At 43.5% G+C, this 17,813-nt stretch overlaps 1 protein-coding gene and 1 pseudogene across 1 annotated transcript; one reads left to right on the top strand and one right to left on the bottom strand.

Annotated features, from left to right (window-relative positions):
• Window positions 1–9,459: 9,459 nt before the first annotated feature.
• Window positions 9,460–10,695, bottom strand: LOC128783727 (epidermal differentiation-specific protein-like; annotated as a pseudogene).
• A 3,619-nt stretch (window positions 10,696–14,314) lies between these two features.
• LOC128784273 (epidermal differentiation-specific protein-like) lies at window positions 14,315–15,699 on the top strand. The gene is made up of 2 exons (XM_053935723.1): window positions 14,315–14,379; window positions 14,908–15,699. Exon 2 carries the CDS (start codon window positions 14,961–14,963, stop codon window positions 15,489–15,491), a length of 531 nt encoding a protein of 176 aa, XP_053791698.1. The 5' UTR covers window positions 14,315–14,379; window positions 14,908–14,960; the 3' UTR covers window positions 15,492–15,699.
• The last annotated feature ends 2,114 nt before the right edge of the window (window positions 15,700–17,813 follow it).

Genomic DNA, 17,813 nt, shown 5'->3' with positions numbered 1-17,813 from the left:
GTTGCTCACTGTATCTGTTGAATACTCTCTTGATTTGATTAACGTCTGTCTCATTTTCATCCTCCCACAATATTCACTCTGAAAAGTTTAGCTTCATCTTCTCAGTATTTGCTCATAAGCATTGGAAAGCTGCTATTAGGTCCCAACAAAACATTTTCTCCAGCTGAATATGCCCTATTCTCCAGCTTCTCCTCCCAGGGCAAATTCTGCAGTCCCCTGACCTTTTCCATGGCCCCCCATTGAACTCTCCCAGTTTACCAACACCTTTTTATGCTACATCACCCAGAACTGGATGCAGTGTTCTGAATGTTGCCAGAGAAGCAATGAGCCCCTTAATCTGCTGACTTAGGCAGCCCAGGATGCTGTTGGTCATTTTTGCTGCCAGGGCAGATTTGGTTCATGTTCAGCTTGTGCCTACAAAAACCACAAGGTCTTTTTCAGCAGAGCTGCTCCCCAGACAGTCAGTGCCCAACATGTGTCATTGCAAGGGGTTCTTCCTTCCCAGATGCAGGACTTTGTCCACTTCCAATTTCATAAGGGTCCTTGTCAGCCCATTCCACCTGCCTTCAAGACCCTTTTGGATGGCAGCTGTATTGTCAGGGGTTGTCACAGGCAAATTTGTTAAACAAGCACCCCCTCACCTCCTGCAGCATAAGTGTCTCAGTCATAAATATATGGGGACTGCAAGTCTCCATCTTAGGGGCATGAGGAGAAGTGTCCTGGTGAAAAAGCAACCAAAAAAGTGATATTTATGGAGCTGGAAAAGAGCAGTCCCAAAAAGGGACTGCTATAATAATGATCCTGTATGGCAAGAGAGGGAGAATCAAGAAATAATGTCAGCACTCCCTTGTTTCAGCCCATGGGTGACCTATCCTTTTTATATTAAAGACTGAGTAACTAAGGTCTATGTTAAAGACTGAATAACTGAAGTCTCTGAACTATTTTAGCAACAGGTGAGATTCTGCTGATTTATGGAGTAACAAACATGAAGATCCAGGTGGGAATGCAGTAGCCTGGTGGAAGAGTGTCGCTTTTTACTTTTACAAACCTGTCACTCGTCCATAGTTATTAGGGTCATTAGGGAGTTTCTCAACTGACAGAATTATCAGTAATAAGACCCCAGGAGAAAGATACTTCATCCATGAAATTTAGAAAGAGATTTTTTCAAGATATCTTCTCTCAAGGATATCTTTATCCTTCTTCAAGGATAAAGGTTCTGTCTCTTACACAGCAGAAGTTTAGAACTTTCAAAGATTTTGACATTAACGCTAATGAAAAATAAGATTTATTAAGACTAGCATTTGAAAAATCCAGTTGTTGAGAAGTGACAGCACTGTACAAATATAACCCCGTGTGACTTGGATCTACACCCAAGTGGGGTTAAGAGGCCTGTCACAAGCTTTAGGTGCACTCTGTTGCCTCAGTCCAACCAACAGTTGCCACGTCAGTCACCCTGTTCCCCTGCCCACCCAAAGAGTCACACACAGTCTCTGTGTACACCCCTGTGTTCATCTCACAAGGGCCCAGCACAAGCTGCTGTGTCTGTAGGGCACAGCCCTGCCCTAAGGAGAGGTGTGAGCTTGGGTGTCAGAGCTGCGTGTACGTGTCAGTCGGGAACAGTCGGTGTGCTCGGAGCAGCTGATTTACAGCAGGATTCATTCACTCAGGTGCAGCCTCACACTGGCACCTTACATCCATTTAGGCTCCAGAGCAGTTTTCTGTGCCATGCTGCACTGCCATGTGGAAGCCAACCCATCGGCACCGCTGAGGCAGGATTTCCAAATTGTGTGGGCTCATTGGGCTGCAGGGCTGCCTTGGCTGAGTCATGAGAGTGCCTCCTTTGGTGCCTTAGCAAGATAAATCTTGAATGTGTCTGCCCTGTAAAGCCTGTAAAGCACCCTGCAGATGTCCTCAGAAAGGTGGTAAGAGGAATTACTGTTTCACAGGCAGAAACAACCACAGAACAAGACCAGGCTGTTTTAGCTCACTGCCAAATGTACGAATTAGGCTCAAGGTCAGATCTTGTCCGCTGGGAAACCAGATGACAAGCAGGCATCTCTGCTTCCTGTAATATATGTGCAAGATGCTAACAGTGGACTGCTAAAAGACAAGATGTATCCAAAGCAGTGCTCCCTCGCCACCAAGCTGGCTTTAATGTCAAGGTTCCCTCTGCAGGCATAATGTTTCACACACCATTCAATGACTAAAGCATGGTCAGAACACAGCACTGAAATGCCTGATCACCTGTTATTGCTCCCTATAATTTAAAATTGTGTTTCAGTATTTAGATTATTTCCTTCTTGTTAAGCTGAAAAATTCATTTTGAAGTATTAGTGCCACTTTGTTTTGACTCATTTGCTGAACAAATTGTATTTTTAGAAAGCCTCTTCTGAACATAGTTCTTTGAAATAGTTTTTTTTTCTGAAACTGGTTTTTCAGACAATATTGGTTTCCAGCTCTCTTTATGTACCATAGCCTGAAAAGTCATTGGTGTAATATAGTTGAGCAAGAAGGGAGTTTGTAGTTGGGACAAACCAGGTAATCTGAAGCAAGTGGAAACAGACTTTATTGCTTTTTTCTTTTTTTTTTTTTTTTTTAACACTTAAAAATGTGTTAAATGGCTCAATAATACAGTAAGTTTTCATTCATCACTAAACTCAAGAATGACTTCTTGACATGTTTTCTGTGCAACTGCTTTCACAGCCACGTCCAATCTTTGCTGTTTCAAGGTATCTTTTCACAATAAGTCAGGTCTCATTCTATCCATGAGATATCTATAAACAGGTAATAGACATGTGGGGGAATTTGCACAACTTTGCTTTAATTTATGGTTTTGTTATTCACCATGGCAAGATTTAAACTGAACTATATATCACATAGTTACCATTTTTTGTTACCTTTTAAGTTTATCTTATTATATTGTCTGCCTGATAATACAAAATTTCCCCAAAGCAAACTGTTCATGTATTAAGACAATAAAGAATTTCCATTCTGACCTTGATTGATGTTGTCTGTACTGTATAGATAATTTCTAGATGCCACAGCTGGGTACATCTTCTTTCATCCTGAGCCTGCATGGATGAAGTGAGATGAGAATTATAAAGGTCACAGGGAACGAAATAAAACCCTTCATCATATCTTAGCAGAGCTCAGATACTTCAGAGCAATGATTTCCCTGCACCTCCTTCTGAAAACATGCAGAAACCATAAATGAACTTCTACTAACCATTTATTGAATCCACAAATAGTCTCTCGGTGGATGTCACAAACATAAAAGGTAGAGCGTCAAAATAACCCCTCATCTCTTTTTTTGATCTTTGAAACACTTTCCCTCTATTCAGGGTTATGCAGGGCACCCCTGTAGTACCATCAAAACAGATTCCAGATGAGCTCACATTTCTCTCAGATGCACTCTAACCATACAGAAACAGAAACCCTATTTAAATTAGACCACATGTGATTTTTGTGGCACCTACCTGCTACCCAAAGAAATACCATTATGCAAACCTTCATGCTACACTCCATGTGTGATAAATCCTTGGTGTGTCCCAATTTATTAATATCCAAAATATGATTATTCTGTTACATTTTTTATTTTATGTATGGTCAGACTACACGCCTATAGTTTTATATAGTACACAAAGTTACTGAGCGAAATAGATTAGAGAATATTCATACTTTGCTATTAAAGTGTTATTTCCCAGAAGTTGTTTATAGAAGCTGTATTTACAGGTATTTTCACCAGGCTGATGAGCTGTAGGGGCCATACAGCCCCTATACAATCTTGCCAGACCAATACCTACAGGTCCCCTCTTGTGTGAACATCTGAGCTCTGGGCCATCTGGAGGAATAGGAGTCTGGTGTCAGATGCATTTGATCATTGATGCCATTTCCTGATCCAAAAATACTGTAATGCACAGTGGGGTGAATTGACATAACAGCATAAGGATCCCAGCCTTTGGAAGTGGTCTGCTAACAAACCTGAGTGCAAACCACAGCTTTGGAAAGCAAAGAATTGGATGGAATTGAGTGTGAAGCCCAGCACTTTGTAAAGGACTTGCATCTGACAGCACACTGCAGCCATAGGAGCTGGTTAATGAACAGCTGGACACTCAAAAAGTTTTCTAAATTTGGGGATTTCTTCAGGTAAGTGAACTTAGGGTGCAGGATTGCACACAAGGCAAGGCAATTTGTGGAACACTGCTGGCCTGGGTGAAAGCTTTCTGGATTGCTCTTTAAAGTAATTTTTCCTTGGGGAGGGAGCACTATCTGCAGTTAAAACTAGAAAAGCTGAAGCACAATCCTCAGACCTTTCTTTTCTTTTTTTTTTTTTTTTCAATTTTCTCAGTTTAGAGATTCTGGAGAAACAGCAATGGCAGCTGGCTGTTGGAAAAGTTGTCATGCAATAGGTCAGAGGCAAAGGTAGAGTGTGCCAGTTGGTCTGAATGACCTCCTTAGATTGATGATATTAAGTGTTCCCAGGGTTTGTGAGAGGAGGAGGCTAGGGTAGGAACTGATTGCATACCACACTCTCCAGGAAAACCTTCCCCTCTGGAAGCACACACTTGATGCCAAATGCACAGTTGCCTTCACTGCAATGACACCAGCTGAATGTCTTCTTCACACTCGTGTATTTGAACCTGACCCAGACACAGCAGGGTCTCAGCTGATTATCTCACATTACAGATGTGCATGCTCACAACAGATTTATTGACTAGTGTGTTCTGGAAATACCTCTCTCTTTCCCGCCCCCTTTCTTCAGAGCTTCTCAGGAAAAACACACATGCACCTCCCTCCCACAACACACATCCTGCTCGCAATGTCTTCTGGATTTCTGACTCATTTAGAGTAAGAATCAAATCTAAGACATATCACAGGTGCTACCCACAATTTCATTCCTGGTCCACACCTTCTTTCAGAATTCCTGAAAAATTGTCTATCAGGGAAAGAAAATCTTCCTGCAAAAGAAACTCAGAGTATTGTGAAAGGATCAGAGAAAATAGTAGCTGCATACAGCAGCTTTATTACTAATTTAAGTGCATAGAATAATTAATTGTTTGAAGCATTTGAGATCCAACAGGTCTGCCCCACCATTTCTTGACTTTCTTAGTCCTGTCTCATCAGTGACTGAACTTCTAAGCAAAATTTCACTGTATGTTTGCCAGTTAGGAGAGCAGTTTGCTGCCAAACCAAGAAAAGCATAAGAAGACTGCAAATTGATTCTGTTAGGAGGTGAAATTGCAGCAGTGATCTGGTGTTCCACTGATGTTATCTCACAGGCTTCTGTCAACACAGAGGTTGCTCAGCCATTGTTGCTTTCCTAATGATTTCAGCCAGTTGGCCTCTCACACTCACAGAGTTTACTCACTTGACTCACATCTAAACTCTTGACATACATCTAAACTCTTTTGAGCACAGTCTGAGGAAGAGAAAAGCATCCTGGTCACTTAACTCCAACCTTCATGTAGTCTGTGAGCAATGGATTTTCCTGTTTTGATATTTTCAATCCAACTAACTCCTTTTTTAGAGTAATTTTGAAGAGGAGCTGTTCTAGTAAATATTTTCTGTAAAGGTTTTACCCTACTTCAGGCATGACAGTATTTGATATATTCAACCACTGAGAAATTAATTTTAGTAGTGTCAGAATGGCTTCTCTCTCACTCCTTTCTGTTGGTGGTTAAGAAGTTGAAGGGCAGGTGCATCCTGCACAGCATGAGAACTGGAGGAGCAGGGTAAGGGAAGAGTTTATTTACATCTTCTCTGAACGGAGGCCACACCTGGAATACTGCATCTCTTTCAGATGCCCTGTTAAAAGGGCAATGTGAACAAAATGGTGGGAGCTCCATACAGACCACTGGATGACACGGGAGCATCCCATGAAGCAGGAGAGTGTGAGGGGCCTGGTCCTCTTCAGCTTGGAGAAGACAAGGCTGTTATCAGAGGGGCTCTGCAAAAGGACAACTGGAAAGAGTCTTAGATGGCAACAGGGAAATTCAGATGTAAAATAAGGCATAAAAACCTCATACCAAGCATTGTTCAGTACTGACAGAAAGGCCAGAGAACCTGGGGAATCTCCACCATTGCCATTCTTCAGAAATCACTTGAAGATGGCCATGAGCAATCTGTTTTCCTTTGGCATTGTCTCTGCTGTGAAGGCGGCCTTGGTCTAGGGAAGTCCCTTCCAGAATAAATCTTTCTGTCAGTAATTCTAAGGAAGATTTAAAAACTTCTGTCATTTTCTGCCTGATTTCATTCTTTGTTCAATTTCAATGAAGAAGTGTCACAAGCAAGTCATGTGGACAATAACTTGGGGATTACTTGTTGGATATTTATAAATTCCATCTCCCCAACGTCAGACTTCCCTCCCAAATCACCAGCAGCTCTCACCTGCTCTGTTGTCAAATGTAATCTCCTCCACTGAAGGGTCAAAGTCCTTCTCTACCTTTACTTCATCCTCCTATTACTGAAAAACTTAAAATAATCCCTTGCTAGAGTTTTGGACCTGACAATTCTGCATTTTTTAGAGTCTGTTTTTGATTTAAAAAAAGAAAAAAAAAAAAAAAAAAGAAAAAAAAATCCTATGCAATAGCAAATGCAAAGTCTCTGAAGTCTCTGACACATTCCCTTCCATATCCCTCCTTGAACCTTTCCTTTTCCGTTTTGTAGGAACCTTTCCTTTCCGTTTTGCACTCCTCTCTGGGGCAGGGGTAGCTGTGCCTATGACATTCCAAGCAGAGTGTATGGGCTCCAAGAAAAATTTAGGTTGGCAAGAACCTCCAGAGTATTCTGCTTCATAGTGCTGCTCATGGCAGAATAGAGATTGGGGTGATATTGTCCCATGCTGGTTATGAAGCCAGGGTGGAGAAAGCAGTGTGGAACAGGAAGGTTTGTTACTGTACTGCTGTGAAAATATTTCCTGCAGGGGGCTGAGGGAACAGGAAGTGTTGGGAAAGTGGCCACGGCTGTGTTGGTGGGTGAGGGTAGGAGAAGAGAGGCTGCAGGAAGGCAGAGGGAGCTGAGAGAGACAGCGAGTCTCAGCACAGGTAACACAGCTGCAGCTGGCCATGGCAGCCACAGACAGACAGACACACAGACAAGCTCTGTCCTCAGCTGATGGAGTGTTACTGCAACAGAGGAAGGGCAAGCAGGTGGCCAAGCAACTGCTTCTCCAGGAGAACAGACTGTTAAACAGTCACAGGTGTTTGGAATTAAGCATTGCATGTTACCTTATTTATCTTCCATTCTTGAGTTCTTTTCTTCCTTTGATAAGAGTAGGGTTCCCTCCAGGAACCCTATGTCCTGTTTTATGCCTCTAGGTATGGGAAATGAGCTAGCTGACTCCCCAAAAGCTTTCTTGACTTTTTCCAGGTTTCCTGGTAATCTTGTGCTCATAGCAACTCCTTCAAGATTTCACCAGGATCTTGCTCATCTTGACAGAAAAGTTATGTTTACAACTGCAATGGAAAGGAAACAAAATGTGAAAGAACTAAGGCAGGCAACAGGAGAAAGCTGGAGCAATGCATAACAACACAAACAGGTATTTGGATGTTTTTTTAAAACTTGAATATAAGTGATTACCTTCTGTTTTTATCTGATAAGTGAAAATACAAGGAATAATTATAGAGAATAAATGCAAGTGACAGAAATCTCCATGTCCCTCCTCTCTTCCTCTCTCCTTCACTAAATGTTTTCTACACTTTCTTAGACACTGCAGCAGGAGTAGGTATAGTCTTATATAAGCATAGTAAACTTTTCTGAAGTCATAGATAGCCAGGCTCAGATATACCTGAAGAAAAATAAATCCCTTTACCTGGGTTTTGCCAGGTTCATCGTAACTCACTACTTTGGTCTTCTTTATCTTCCACTTAGAGGAGTAATAGGCCCAAAGCACCAATTTCAGGGCAGTTTCTACTATCAGAAAAAGAAAAAAGATTAACTGGATGCTTAGACGTTACACTCTAAGAGGCATTGCAAGAATCATCAGGTCATAGTGTCAGAAACAAGGAAAGAACATCAATAAAGATGTTCCCGCATCTTTATTTTTTTCCATTGTATGAAAGCACTCCAGAATATTGAATTCTTACTGTATATGTGCTGCTTTTCCAACATGCTTCACAACATTCAGGCGTCACCCGCTACATGCCTGAGAAGCAGCTGGAAAGACACTATTCTTCTACCCTGTCATGCCACAACCATAAACCATCCAGCCTAAGCTGTAAAAATGATAAAGTTTTAGCAGAGACTTCTGTCTACACAGTCCTACACAGTAGGATAGGGTAGATTTCCTCCTCAGTCAGCCTTGGAATGCACAGGATTTTGCTGGTACTTGGAGCCATGTGGACTCATTCTGCTGATATTCAAAATTTAAAATCATTACTGTAGAAAGAGGTACTGTAGATATAAAAAGAGGAACATGAAACTAAGAGACTGGGACCTGAAACCACGGCAAGGTTCACTGTATTGCTGAATTTGCACATACTAGAATCACAAAATCACAGAAAGATTTTGGCTGGGAGAGGTCTTAAACACCATCTAGCTGTACACCGTGCCATGAGCAGGGAGATTTTCCACTGGACCAGGTTGCTCAAAGCTGTGTCCAACCTGGCCTTGAACACTTTGAGGGATGCCTCAACCACAGCTTCTCTGGGCAGAGACCAGTGCAAGGAAATCAGGGCAAACTGCAGGTCACAGAGGGACATAAACACTGCAGTGCAGAGCTGCCCTGGGACAGCTGCCACAATGCACAGCTCAGGGCATGCAGCTGTCATTAGGCAGTGGTGGAGGAGGGCTGAGACTCTGCACTTCCAGGTGAACTTGCACCTGGCCAAAGAGATCATGGAATACCTTGTCATCCCTCCTCCCTTATCAAGACACTACAGGTTTAAAAGCACAAGGCAGTTGTTTCCACTGGGATCAACCAATCTGTCAGTCAAAGCTAGGAAAACTTACTGTTCCATTATGTGACTTGGGCAGTGGAGGACTGTATCACCAGCATGGTCCATCACTATGATTGATTGTATGAGGTACAGTCAAACATCTCATATTTAGGAACAGTCTGCATGGGAGAGTTTGGCCAGGATCACAGCAATGACCAACATGCTCACCAAGACTTTAGCAGTGGTTGTGTCAAGCCTGAACCCACTGTTACTCAACACTGAAACTGGAAGGAGATAAATCCTTTCAGGAGAGATCCATGAGAAAACTCTCAAAATGACTACACAACACATTATCTGAGCCCACAGAGACATCTCTCCATGAAAGGGCAATATTTATCTGCTCTGAACAGTCCATGAAACAGACCCACTGCTGCTTGCAAGAGAATCTTTATTAGCACCAACCCAAAAGAGGTTACACACAATGGAAGAGGCCAAGGTACCACAAGGGCTTTGTAAAGCAAATCACTGTGGTACCACAAGGGCTTTGTCAATCAAAAGGAAGGGACACAAGCAGAGGCAGAGATCAAGGCCTTAGATTTCCTACTGGGACTGCATCTTCCCTCAGAGTCACAGGATCTGCAGTCTAAGAGTCGCGGCCGGGGCGAAGGGGACGCAGGAAGGAAAGCTTGTCATTGAAGTCAATTTCCTTGTAATTGGGAACGTCTTCATGCTCTCGGGCAAGATGTCGAGCTCCACTTCCATCGCTGTTTTCACACAGCAGCCAGACACCTCTCTGGACTTTGTGAGAAGACACGATGTCATCATCTTCTCCCCCAGCCAGATTGGTTGCTTCTCTTACTGTTCTGCTCCTCCCTTTATATTCAACGTGTTCGTAGAGAGTGATCTGGGGATTGTGCAGATCTTCAGTGATCAGCTGCAGAGAACTGATCTTGTCATTCATCTCTTTCCCAACAAAGCCATATTCTCCCTCCTCAAATACCAGAAACTGGCCCTTGTACTCAACATGCTCATAAGCCACCCAAGGCTGGCCAATTACTTTCACTGAGGAGATAATATCATTCCAAACCACAGCTGTTAGGTTGGGAGTGTCAGTGGTGAATTCTTTGGACAAACCCTGGAAGTTGGCATGCTCATAAATGATGATTTTGCCCATCTCAGTAGGACTTCAGGTGTTTGGATTCCTTGCTATAGGAGCTGGATGACAGCCTGAAGAAAAGGAAGACAGAAAACAAGCAACTCTTGTAAGAAGACTTTACATACCAGATGCAAAAGGATGGAGAATGTGGAGGGGGGGGAAGGAAAGAAGGGAAAGCAACACATTTTTAACAAAGAATAAACATAGCAGCAGCTGGAAAGGAGTGAAGGCATGACATAGAAATTTTCATTTGGAAGAGAATGTAAAATGAGGTAGGCTATAAAATTACCCAGTTTTAATTAGATATGTGTGTTGGTGTACAGATATCCCCAGAGTAAGTTGTAAAATACTCTCCCATTCACCCCCCACAACTGTGTATCACTGGCCCCCTCCACCCCCTCCCTTGGTAAGGTTTGTTTCTCCTGCAGCAGCCATCTCCTCATGCCCTGAAAGATGGGTTCAGTCTCTGCACATGCACGCAGCAGACCCTCACGACTGTGCTGCAGCTCTCAGCTAAAGCCTCCTTCCCTTCCCCTGCATTTCACAGCAGCTGCCCAAGGAGCCCTTCCAGCTCTCCTGAGCAAAGTGTGCCTCTTACCTTGATGTCAGCTGCAGGGCTGGGGAGAACTGAGCGCAATTCCTCCAGTGCTGTTTGGGAAGGGTATCTCACCTGCCTCCATTTATAGCTCACTCAAAAGTCTTGTGCAACACCCCAGGTGACAGCATGAAAAGTGACCAAAACTCTCCAAAAACCTGATCAGCCACAGTAATTCAGACACACCAAGGTACATTGTGATACTGGGGCTGTGGAAGTTTCTTGCTTATGGCAGTTTATATCCTTGCTCCCCTTGGAAGTGCTTAAAATGAACAAGGACTTTTTATGGGACATATCCAAGTCGCAGAGCTGGGATTGAAGCACAAGTTTTTGAAAAAAAAAAAAAAAAAAAAAAACAAAAAAACCTTTTGTCCTTAGAACCATGGAATCATTAAGGTTGGCAAAAGCTTCCAGGATCATCAAGTCCAACCTTTGACCGTGTACCACCATGCCCGGTAAACCATTCTGCAAATGTCACTTCTTTTCTTTTGAATATTTTCTGGGTTGATGACCCTGCCACTTCTCTGGGTTGGTCATCCCAAAGCTTAACTACTCTTCCAGTAAAGACATTTTCCTTAATCACCAGCCCGAACCTCTACATACACAAGTTGTGGGCATTTCCCCTTGCCACATCACTGGTTGACTGCAGAACAAAGCGATCTACCTGGCTGCATCCTCCTCTCTTGGACATGTGGAGAGTGATAAGGTCCTCCCTGAGCCTCCTGTTCTCCAGGTTAAACACCTCCAGCTCTCTCAGCTCTGCCTCATCAGACTCATGCTCCAGACCCTTCACCAGCTCTGTTGCCCTTCTCTGGACTCACTCCAGCGCCTCAATGTCTTTCTTGCAGTGAGGGGCCCAAAATGAACACAGGATTCCGGCTGTGGCCTCACCAGTGCTGAGCACAGGGGAGCAATCCCTGCCCTGCTCCTGCTGGCCACACCATTGCTGATACAGGCCAGGTGCCACTGGCCTTCCTGGCCACCTGGGCACACACTAGTTCATGTTCAGCCCTCTGAAGGTGTGGATGCCCCATCCCTCAAAGGGTACTTTAGGGTCCCTTGCAGCCCAAACCATTCTCTGATTCCTTGACATATGTATTCATGTATATATTTATGCATAGTAATAGATGGACATGGTACTATTTTAGATGATAAACAAAAGCACCAATGTTGCTGTCTCCAAATCAGACAGAAGGTCACAGTGAAGAATCCAGAAACTGGGGGGAAAAGAGGGACTGATTAATATGGTATAAAACCAGCTTCAAAGTCAGAATTTTAAAGCAGAAGCATGGCAAAAGACCACCTAAAAGATCTCAGCATGAGATCTTTGCAGATATTTATTTTGTGCTAAATACTGAATGTTGTAAATGGTGCTTTTTACTGTCAATTTGGTAATTAAAAACTTGAATCTTTTTAGGGATGGTGTTCCACACTTGTTGAGCATCAATCTTGTGGTTCTAAATATGACTCCAAGCATTTCCCCAGTTCAGGCTGAAGTAAATGCTTCAGACAATATTTCTTTTTAATATTTTTCTTGTATCAACTGTTTCCATTTCTGTCTACAGAACCACAAAGCAAAGATTGTCCTGCCCCAGCTTATTTTTGCTTTTGAAATCTTTGATCCAGAAGAACCACTCTCATGTAACTTTAGTGTTCTTTCCTTTTGCTTTCAATCTTGATCAGCTCTTTGTAGGAACTAACATGGGCTTTCTCAGAAGAGCATCTTGTGTATTGAAATCCTACAGAACCACAGATGCTCTCTCAGTTCTCTTTTTCTTGCACTGGTGTTTGGATGTGATTCTACTTCTACTCCCTGGAAAGCTGGAGAACCACATAGTGAATAATTTCCCTCCAAAAAAACACCAAATTCACCAAGAAAGCCCCAAACACTAAATGAAGGACAGACAAATTGCAGGGACACATTAATTGCTGAGTGCAAGGACAATGCAAAGGAGCTCATTAGACTCACTGAGTCCATGTCAGTGCACAGAAATCCCCATCAGGACAGCATCAGTCTGACAAGGCTGAATGGGATGGATAAGGGACATTGATCATCTTTATTTATAGCAAGATTCCTCAGGAGCAATATGGTTCAGGAAATCCTGGGATTTGCCTGTCGTGGTCCTTATGTGATGAGCTTGAATGATCCAGGGAGCCTGGAGGATTGTGGGATTGGTGGGTAATTGAAGTTGGAAGTGACCTTTGGTTGCCATTGGATCCAGTCAGCTGCTTAACACAGGGACAGCTGTGAGGTGAATTATGGTTGCTGGTGGCTTTATCCAGTCAGGTCTTGAAAACCTCTGAGTATGCAGACTATCCAAATTCTCTGCGTGATGTGATTTAAAATTTTCTGACCTCATCAGGAAGATTTTTCTCAGCCATGGAAGAGAGAAGGCTAAGGATTCTCAGAGGGGCTCAGCAAAAGGACATCTGGAAAGAGTCTTATCTGGTAACAGGGAAGCTCTGACTGAAAATAAGGAAAATTACCATAGCCCTGTGGTTATTTTCAGCACTGGAAGAAAGAGTTTTTCAGTGCTGGAAGAAAGGCCAGTGATCCTGGGGAATCTCCACCATTGCAATTGTTCAGAAATCAGTTGAAGATGGCCATGAGTAACCTGGTCATGTTTTGAAGTAGCTCTGCTGTGAACAAGGCCTTGGACTTCCCTTCCAGAATAAATCTTTCTGTCAGTAATTCTAAGGAAGATTTAAAGGCCTTTGTCACTGCTGCCTAATTGCATCCATTGTTCAATTTCAATGAAAAACTGTCATCATCAAGTCATATGTACAACAACCTTGAGTTTACTTGTTGGATATTTATGAACTCTATTTCCCCAATGTCAGACTTCCTTCCCCATTCCTCCACAGGTTCTCACCTGCTCTTTTGTCAAATGTAATTCCCTCTATTGAAGGCTCAAAGTCCTTCTCCACCTTTACTTCATCCTCTCATCACTGAAAAACTTTCAAGAATCCTTTGCTAGATTTTTAGATGCGACACTTCCACATTTGTTTGGATACTGTCATTGATTAAATAGACCCCAAAACAAACCTTGGCAAGAGCAAATGCAAATTTCCTTTAACATTCCCATCCACATCCTTTCTTGAACCATTTCTTTGCTGTTTTGTAGGATTGCAATCCTCTCTGGTGCATGGGTAGCTGTCCCCATGACAGGCCAAGGAGAGTGTATGGACTCCTCGAAGCATTTCAGCTGGAAGGAACCTTGAGGGGTCTCGACCTGCACACAGCAGGATGGAGAATGTGGAGATATTGTCCCATGCTGGGTATGAAGCGAGGGAAGCAGAAGTGACATTTGCAACATGGATTAGTGGGCATGCTGGTATTTGGGCAAAGGTCGGACTTGATGATATTGGAGGCCTTCTCCAAGCATTTGGAATGAGTCCTTAATGATTCCATGACTCGAAGGAGAAAAGGGAAATTTTTTTCAAAAAACTGGTACTTCAGTGCCATCTCAGTGACCTAGATATCCTGATCCCAGTAGAGCAAGACTATAAACTGTCACAAGCAAGAAACTTCAACAGCCAATGTGTCACAATGACTCTGAATTACTTTGGTGTGTCTGAATTACTGTGGCTGATCAGGTTTTTGGAGAGTTTTGGTCACTTTTCATGCTGTCACCTGGGGTGTTGCACAAGACTTTTGAGTGAGCTATAAATGGAGGCAGGTGAGATACCCTTCCCAAACAGCACTGGAGGAATTGCGCTCAGTTCTCCCCAGCCCTGCAGCTGACATCAAGGTAAGAGGCACACTTTGCTCAGGAGAGCTGGAAGGGTTCCTTGGGCAGCTGCTGTGAAATGCAGGGGAAGGGAAGGAGGCTTTAGCTGAGAGCTGCAGCACAGTCGTGAGGGTCTGCTGCGTGCATGTGTAGAGACTGAACCCATCTTTCAGGGCATGAGGAGATGGCTGCTGCAGGAGAAACAAACCTTACCAAGGGAGGGGGTGGAGGGGGCCAGTGATACACAGTTGTGGGGGGTGAATGTGAGAGTATTTTACAACTTATTTTTGGACATATGTCTAACCCAACACACATAAATATTTAAAACTGGGTAATTTTATAGCCTACCTCATTTTACATTCTCTTCCAAATGAAAATTTCTATGTCATGCCTTCACTCCTTTCCAGCTGCTGCTATGTTTATTCTTTGTTAAAAATGTGTTGCTTTCCCTTCTTTCCTTCCCCCCCCTCCACATTCTCCATCCTTTTGCATCTGGTATGTAAAGTCTTCTTACAAGAGTTGCTTGTTTTCTGTCTTCCTTTTCTTCAGGCTGTCATCCAGCTCCTATAGCAAGGAATCCAAACACCTGAAGTCCTACTGAGATGGGCAAAATCATCATTTATGAGCATGCCAACTTCCAGGGTTTGTCCAAAGAATTCACCACTGACACTCCCAACCTAACAGCTGTGGTTTGGAATGATATTATCTCCTCAGTGAAAGTAATTGGCCAGCCTTGGGTGGCTTATGAGCATGTTGAGTACAAGGGCCAGTTTCTGGTATTTGAGGAGGGAGAATATGGCTTTGTTGGGAAAGAGATGAATGACAAGATCAGTTCTCTGCAGCTGATCACTGAAGATCTGCACAATCCCCAGATCACTCTCTACGAACACGTTGAATATAAAGGGAGGAGCAGAACAGTAAGAGAAGCAACCAATCTGGCTGGGGGAGAAGATGATGACATCGTGTCTTCTCACAAAGTCCAGAGAGGTGTCTGGCTGCTGTGTGAAAACAGCGATGGAAGTGGAGCTCGACATCTTGCCCGAGAGCATGAAGACGTTCCCAATTACAAGGAAATTGACTTCAATGACAAGCTTTCCTTCCTGCGTCCCCTTCGCCCCGGCCGCGACTCTTAGACTGCAGATCCTGTGACTCTGAGGGAAGATGCAGTCCCAGTAGGAAATCTAAGGCCTTGATCTCTGCCTCTGCTTGTGTCCCTTCCTTTTGATTGACAAAGCCCTTGTGGTACCACAGTGATTTGCTTTACAAAGCCCTTGTGGTACCTTGGCCTCTTCCATTGTGTGTAACCTCTTTTGGGTTGGTGCTAATAAAGATTCTCTTGCAAGCAGCAGTGGGTCTGTTTCATGGACTGTTCAGAGCAGATAAATATTGCCCTTTCATGGAGAGATGTCTCTGTGGGCTCAGATAATGTGTTGTGTAGTCATTTTGAGAGTTTTCTCATGGATCTCTCCTGGAAGGATTTATCTCCTTCCAGTTTCAGTGTTGAGTAACAGTGGGTTCAGGCTTGACACAACCACTGCTAAAGTCTTGGTGAGCATGTTGGTCATTGCTGTGATCCTGGCCAAACTCTCCCATGCAGACTGTTCCTAAATATGAGATGTTTGACTGTACCTCATACAATCAATCATAGTGATGGACCATGCTGGTGATACAGTCCTCCACTGCCCAAATCACATAATGGAACAGTAAGTTTTCCTAGCTTTGACTGACAGATTGGTTGATCCCAGTGGAAACAACTGCCTTGTGCTTTTAAACCTGTAGTGTCTTGATAAGGGAGGAGGGATGACAAGGTATATCAGGAACTGATTAGCCATGAGAAAATTCACCTGGAAGTGCAGAGTCTCAGCCCTCCTCCACCACTGCCTAATGACAGCTGCATGCCCTGAGCTGTGCATTGTGGCAGCTGTCCCAGGGCAGCTCTGCACTGCAGTGTTTATGTCCCTCTGTGACCTGCAGTTTGCCCTGATTTCCTTGCACTGGTCTCTGCCCAGAGAAGCCGTGGTTGAGCCATCCCTCAAAGTGTTCAAGGCCAGGTTGGACACAGCTATGAGCAACCTGGTCCAGTGGAAAATCTCCCTGCTCATGGCACGGTGTACAGCTAGATGGTGTTTAAGACCTCTCCCAGCCAAAATCTTTCTGTGATCTCTTAGTTTCATGTTCCTCTTCTGTCTGTCTGTCATCTAGGACATATTACAGGTGTGGATCAGGGATGGAATTGTGGATAGCACCTGTGATAGGTCCTAGATTTGATTCTTACTGTAAAAGAGTCAGAAATCCAGAAGACATTGCGAGCGGGATGTGTGTTGTGGGAGGGAGGTGCATGTGTGTTTTTCCTGAGAAACTCTGAAGAAAGGGGGCGGGAAGAGAGTGATATTTTTGCAATACACTAGCCAATCCATTTGCAGTGAGCATGAACATCTGTACAGTGATATAGTCAGCTGAGACGCTTTCTTTAGTGCAAGATTTCTCAGGAGCAATACAGCTCAGGGAATACTCAGATTTGCCCATCTTGATCTGTAAATCATGAGCTTTAGTGATGCTGTGAGCCAGTAGGATTGTGGGATCATGAGACAATTCAGGTTGAAAGTGACCTTTGGATGCCATCGGGTCCAGTCTGCTGCTTAATAAGGCCAGAGAACCTGGGGAATCTCCACCATTGCCATTCTTCAGAAATCACTTGAAAATGGCCATGAGCAATCTGTTTTCCTTTGGCATTGTCTCTGCTGTGAAGAAGGCCTTGGTCTAGGGAAGTCCCTTCCAGAATAAATCTTTCTGTCAGTAATTCTAAGGAAGATTTAAAAACTTTTGTCATTTTCTGCCTGATTTCATTCTTTGTTCAATTTCAATGAAGAAGTGTCATCAGCAAGTCATGTGGACAATAACTTGGGGATTACTTGTTGGATATTTATAAATTCCATCTCCCCAACGTCGGACTTCCCTCCCAAACCACCAGCAGCTCTCACCTGCTCTGTTGTCAAATGCAATCCCCTCCACTGAAGGGTCAAAGTCCTTCTCTACCTTTACTTCATCCTCCCATTTCTAAAAACTTAAAAGAATCCTTTGCTGTTTAAAAAAAAAAAAAAAAAAAAAAAAAAAAAGCTTTGCAATAGCAAATGAGAAAGTTCCTGAAACCACCCCATCCATATCCCTCCTTGAACCTTTCTTTTGCTGTTTTGTAGGATTGCACTCCTCTCTGGGAAGCAGAGTGTATGGACTACTTGAAGCAATTTTGACAGAAAGAACCTCCAGGGTTTTCTGCTTCATACTGCTGCTCATGGCAGAATAGAGATTGGGGTGATATTGTCCCATGCTGGTTATGAAGCCAGGGTGGAGAAAGCAGTGTGGAACAGGAAGGTTTGTTACTGTACTGCTGTGAAAATATTTCCTGCAGGGGGCTGAGGGAACAGGAAGTGTTGGGAAAGTGGCCACGGCTGTGT

This window comes from Vidua chalybeata, chromosome 2 (genome assembly GCF_026979565.1).
Source record: "Vidua chalybeata isolate OUT-0048 chromosome 2, bVidCha1 merged haplotype, whole genome shotgun sequence".
Taxonomy (NCBI): Eukaryota; Metazoa; Chordata; class Aves; order Passeriformes; family Viduidae; genus Vidua; species Vidua chalybeata.
Note: the sequence above shows the minus strand (reverse complement) of the source record. Positions and strands in the feature narration are given on the sequence as shown.

Excerpts from the sequence above, each read along its gene's own strand:
- LOC128784273 (XM_053935723.1), top strand. The coding sequence starts at position 14,961 with ATGGGCAAAATCATCATTTATGAGCATGCCAACTTCCAGGGTTTGTCC.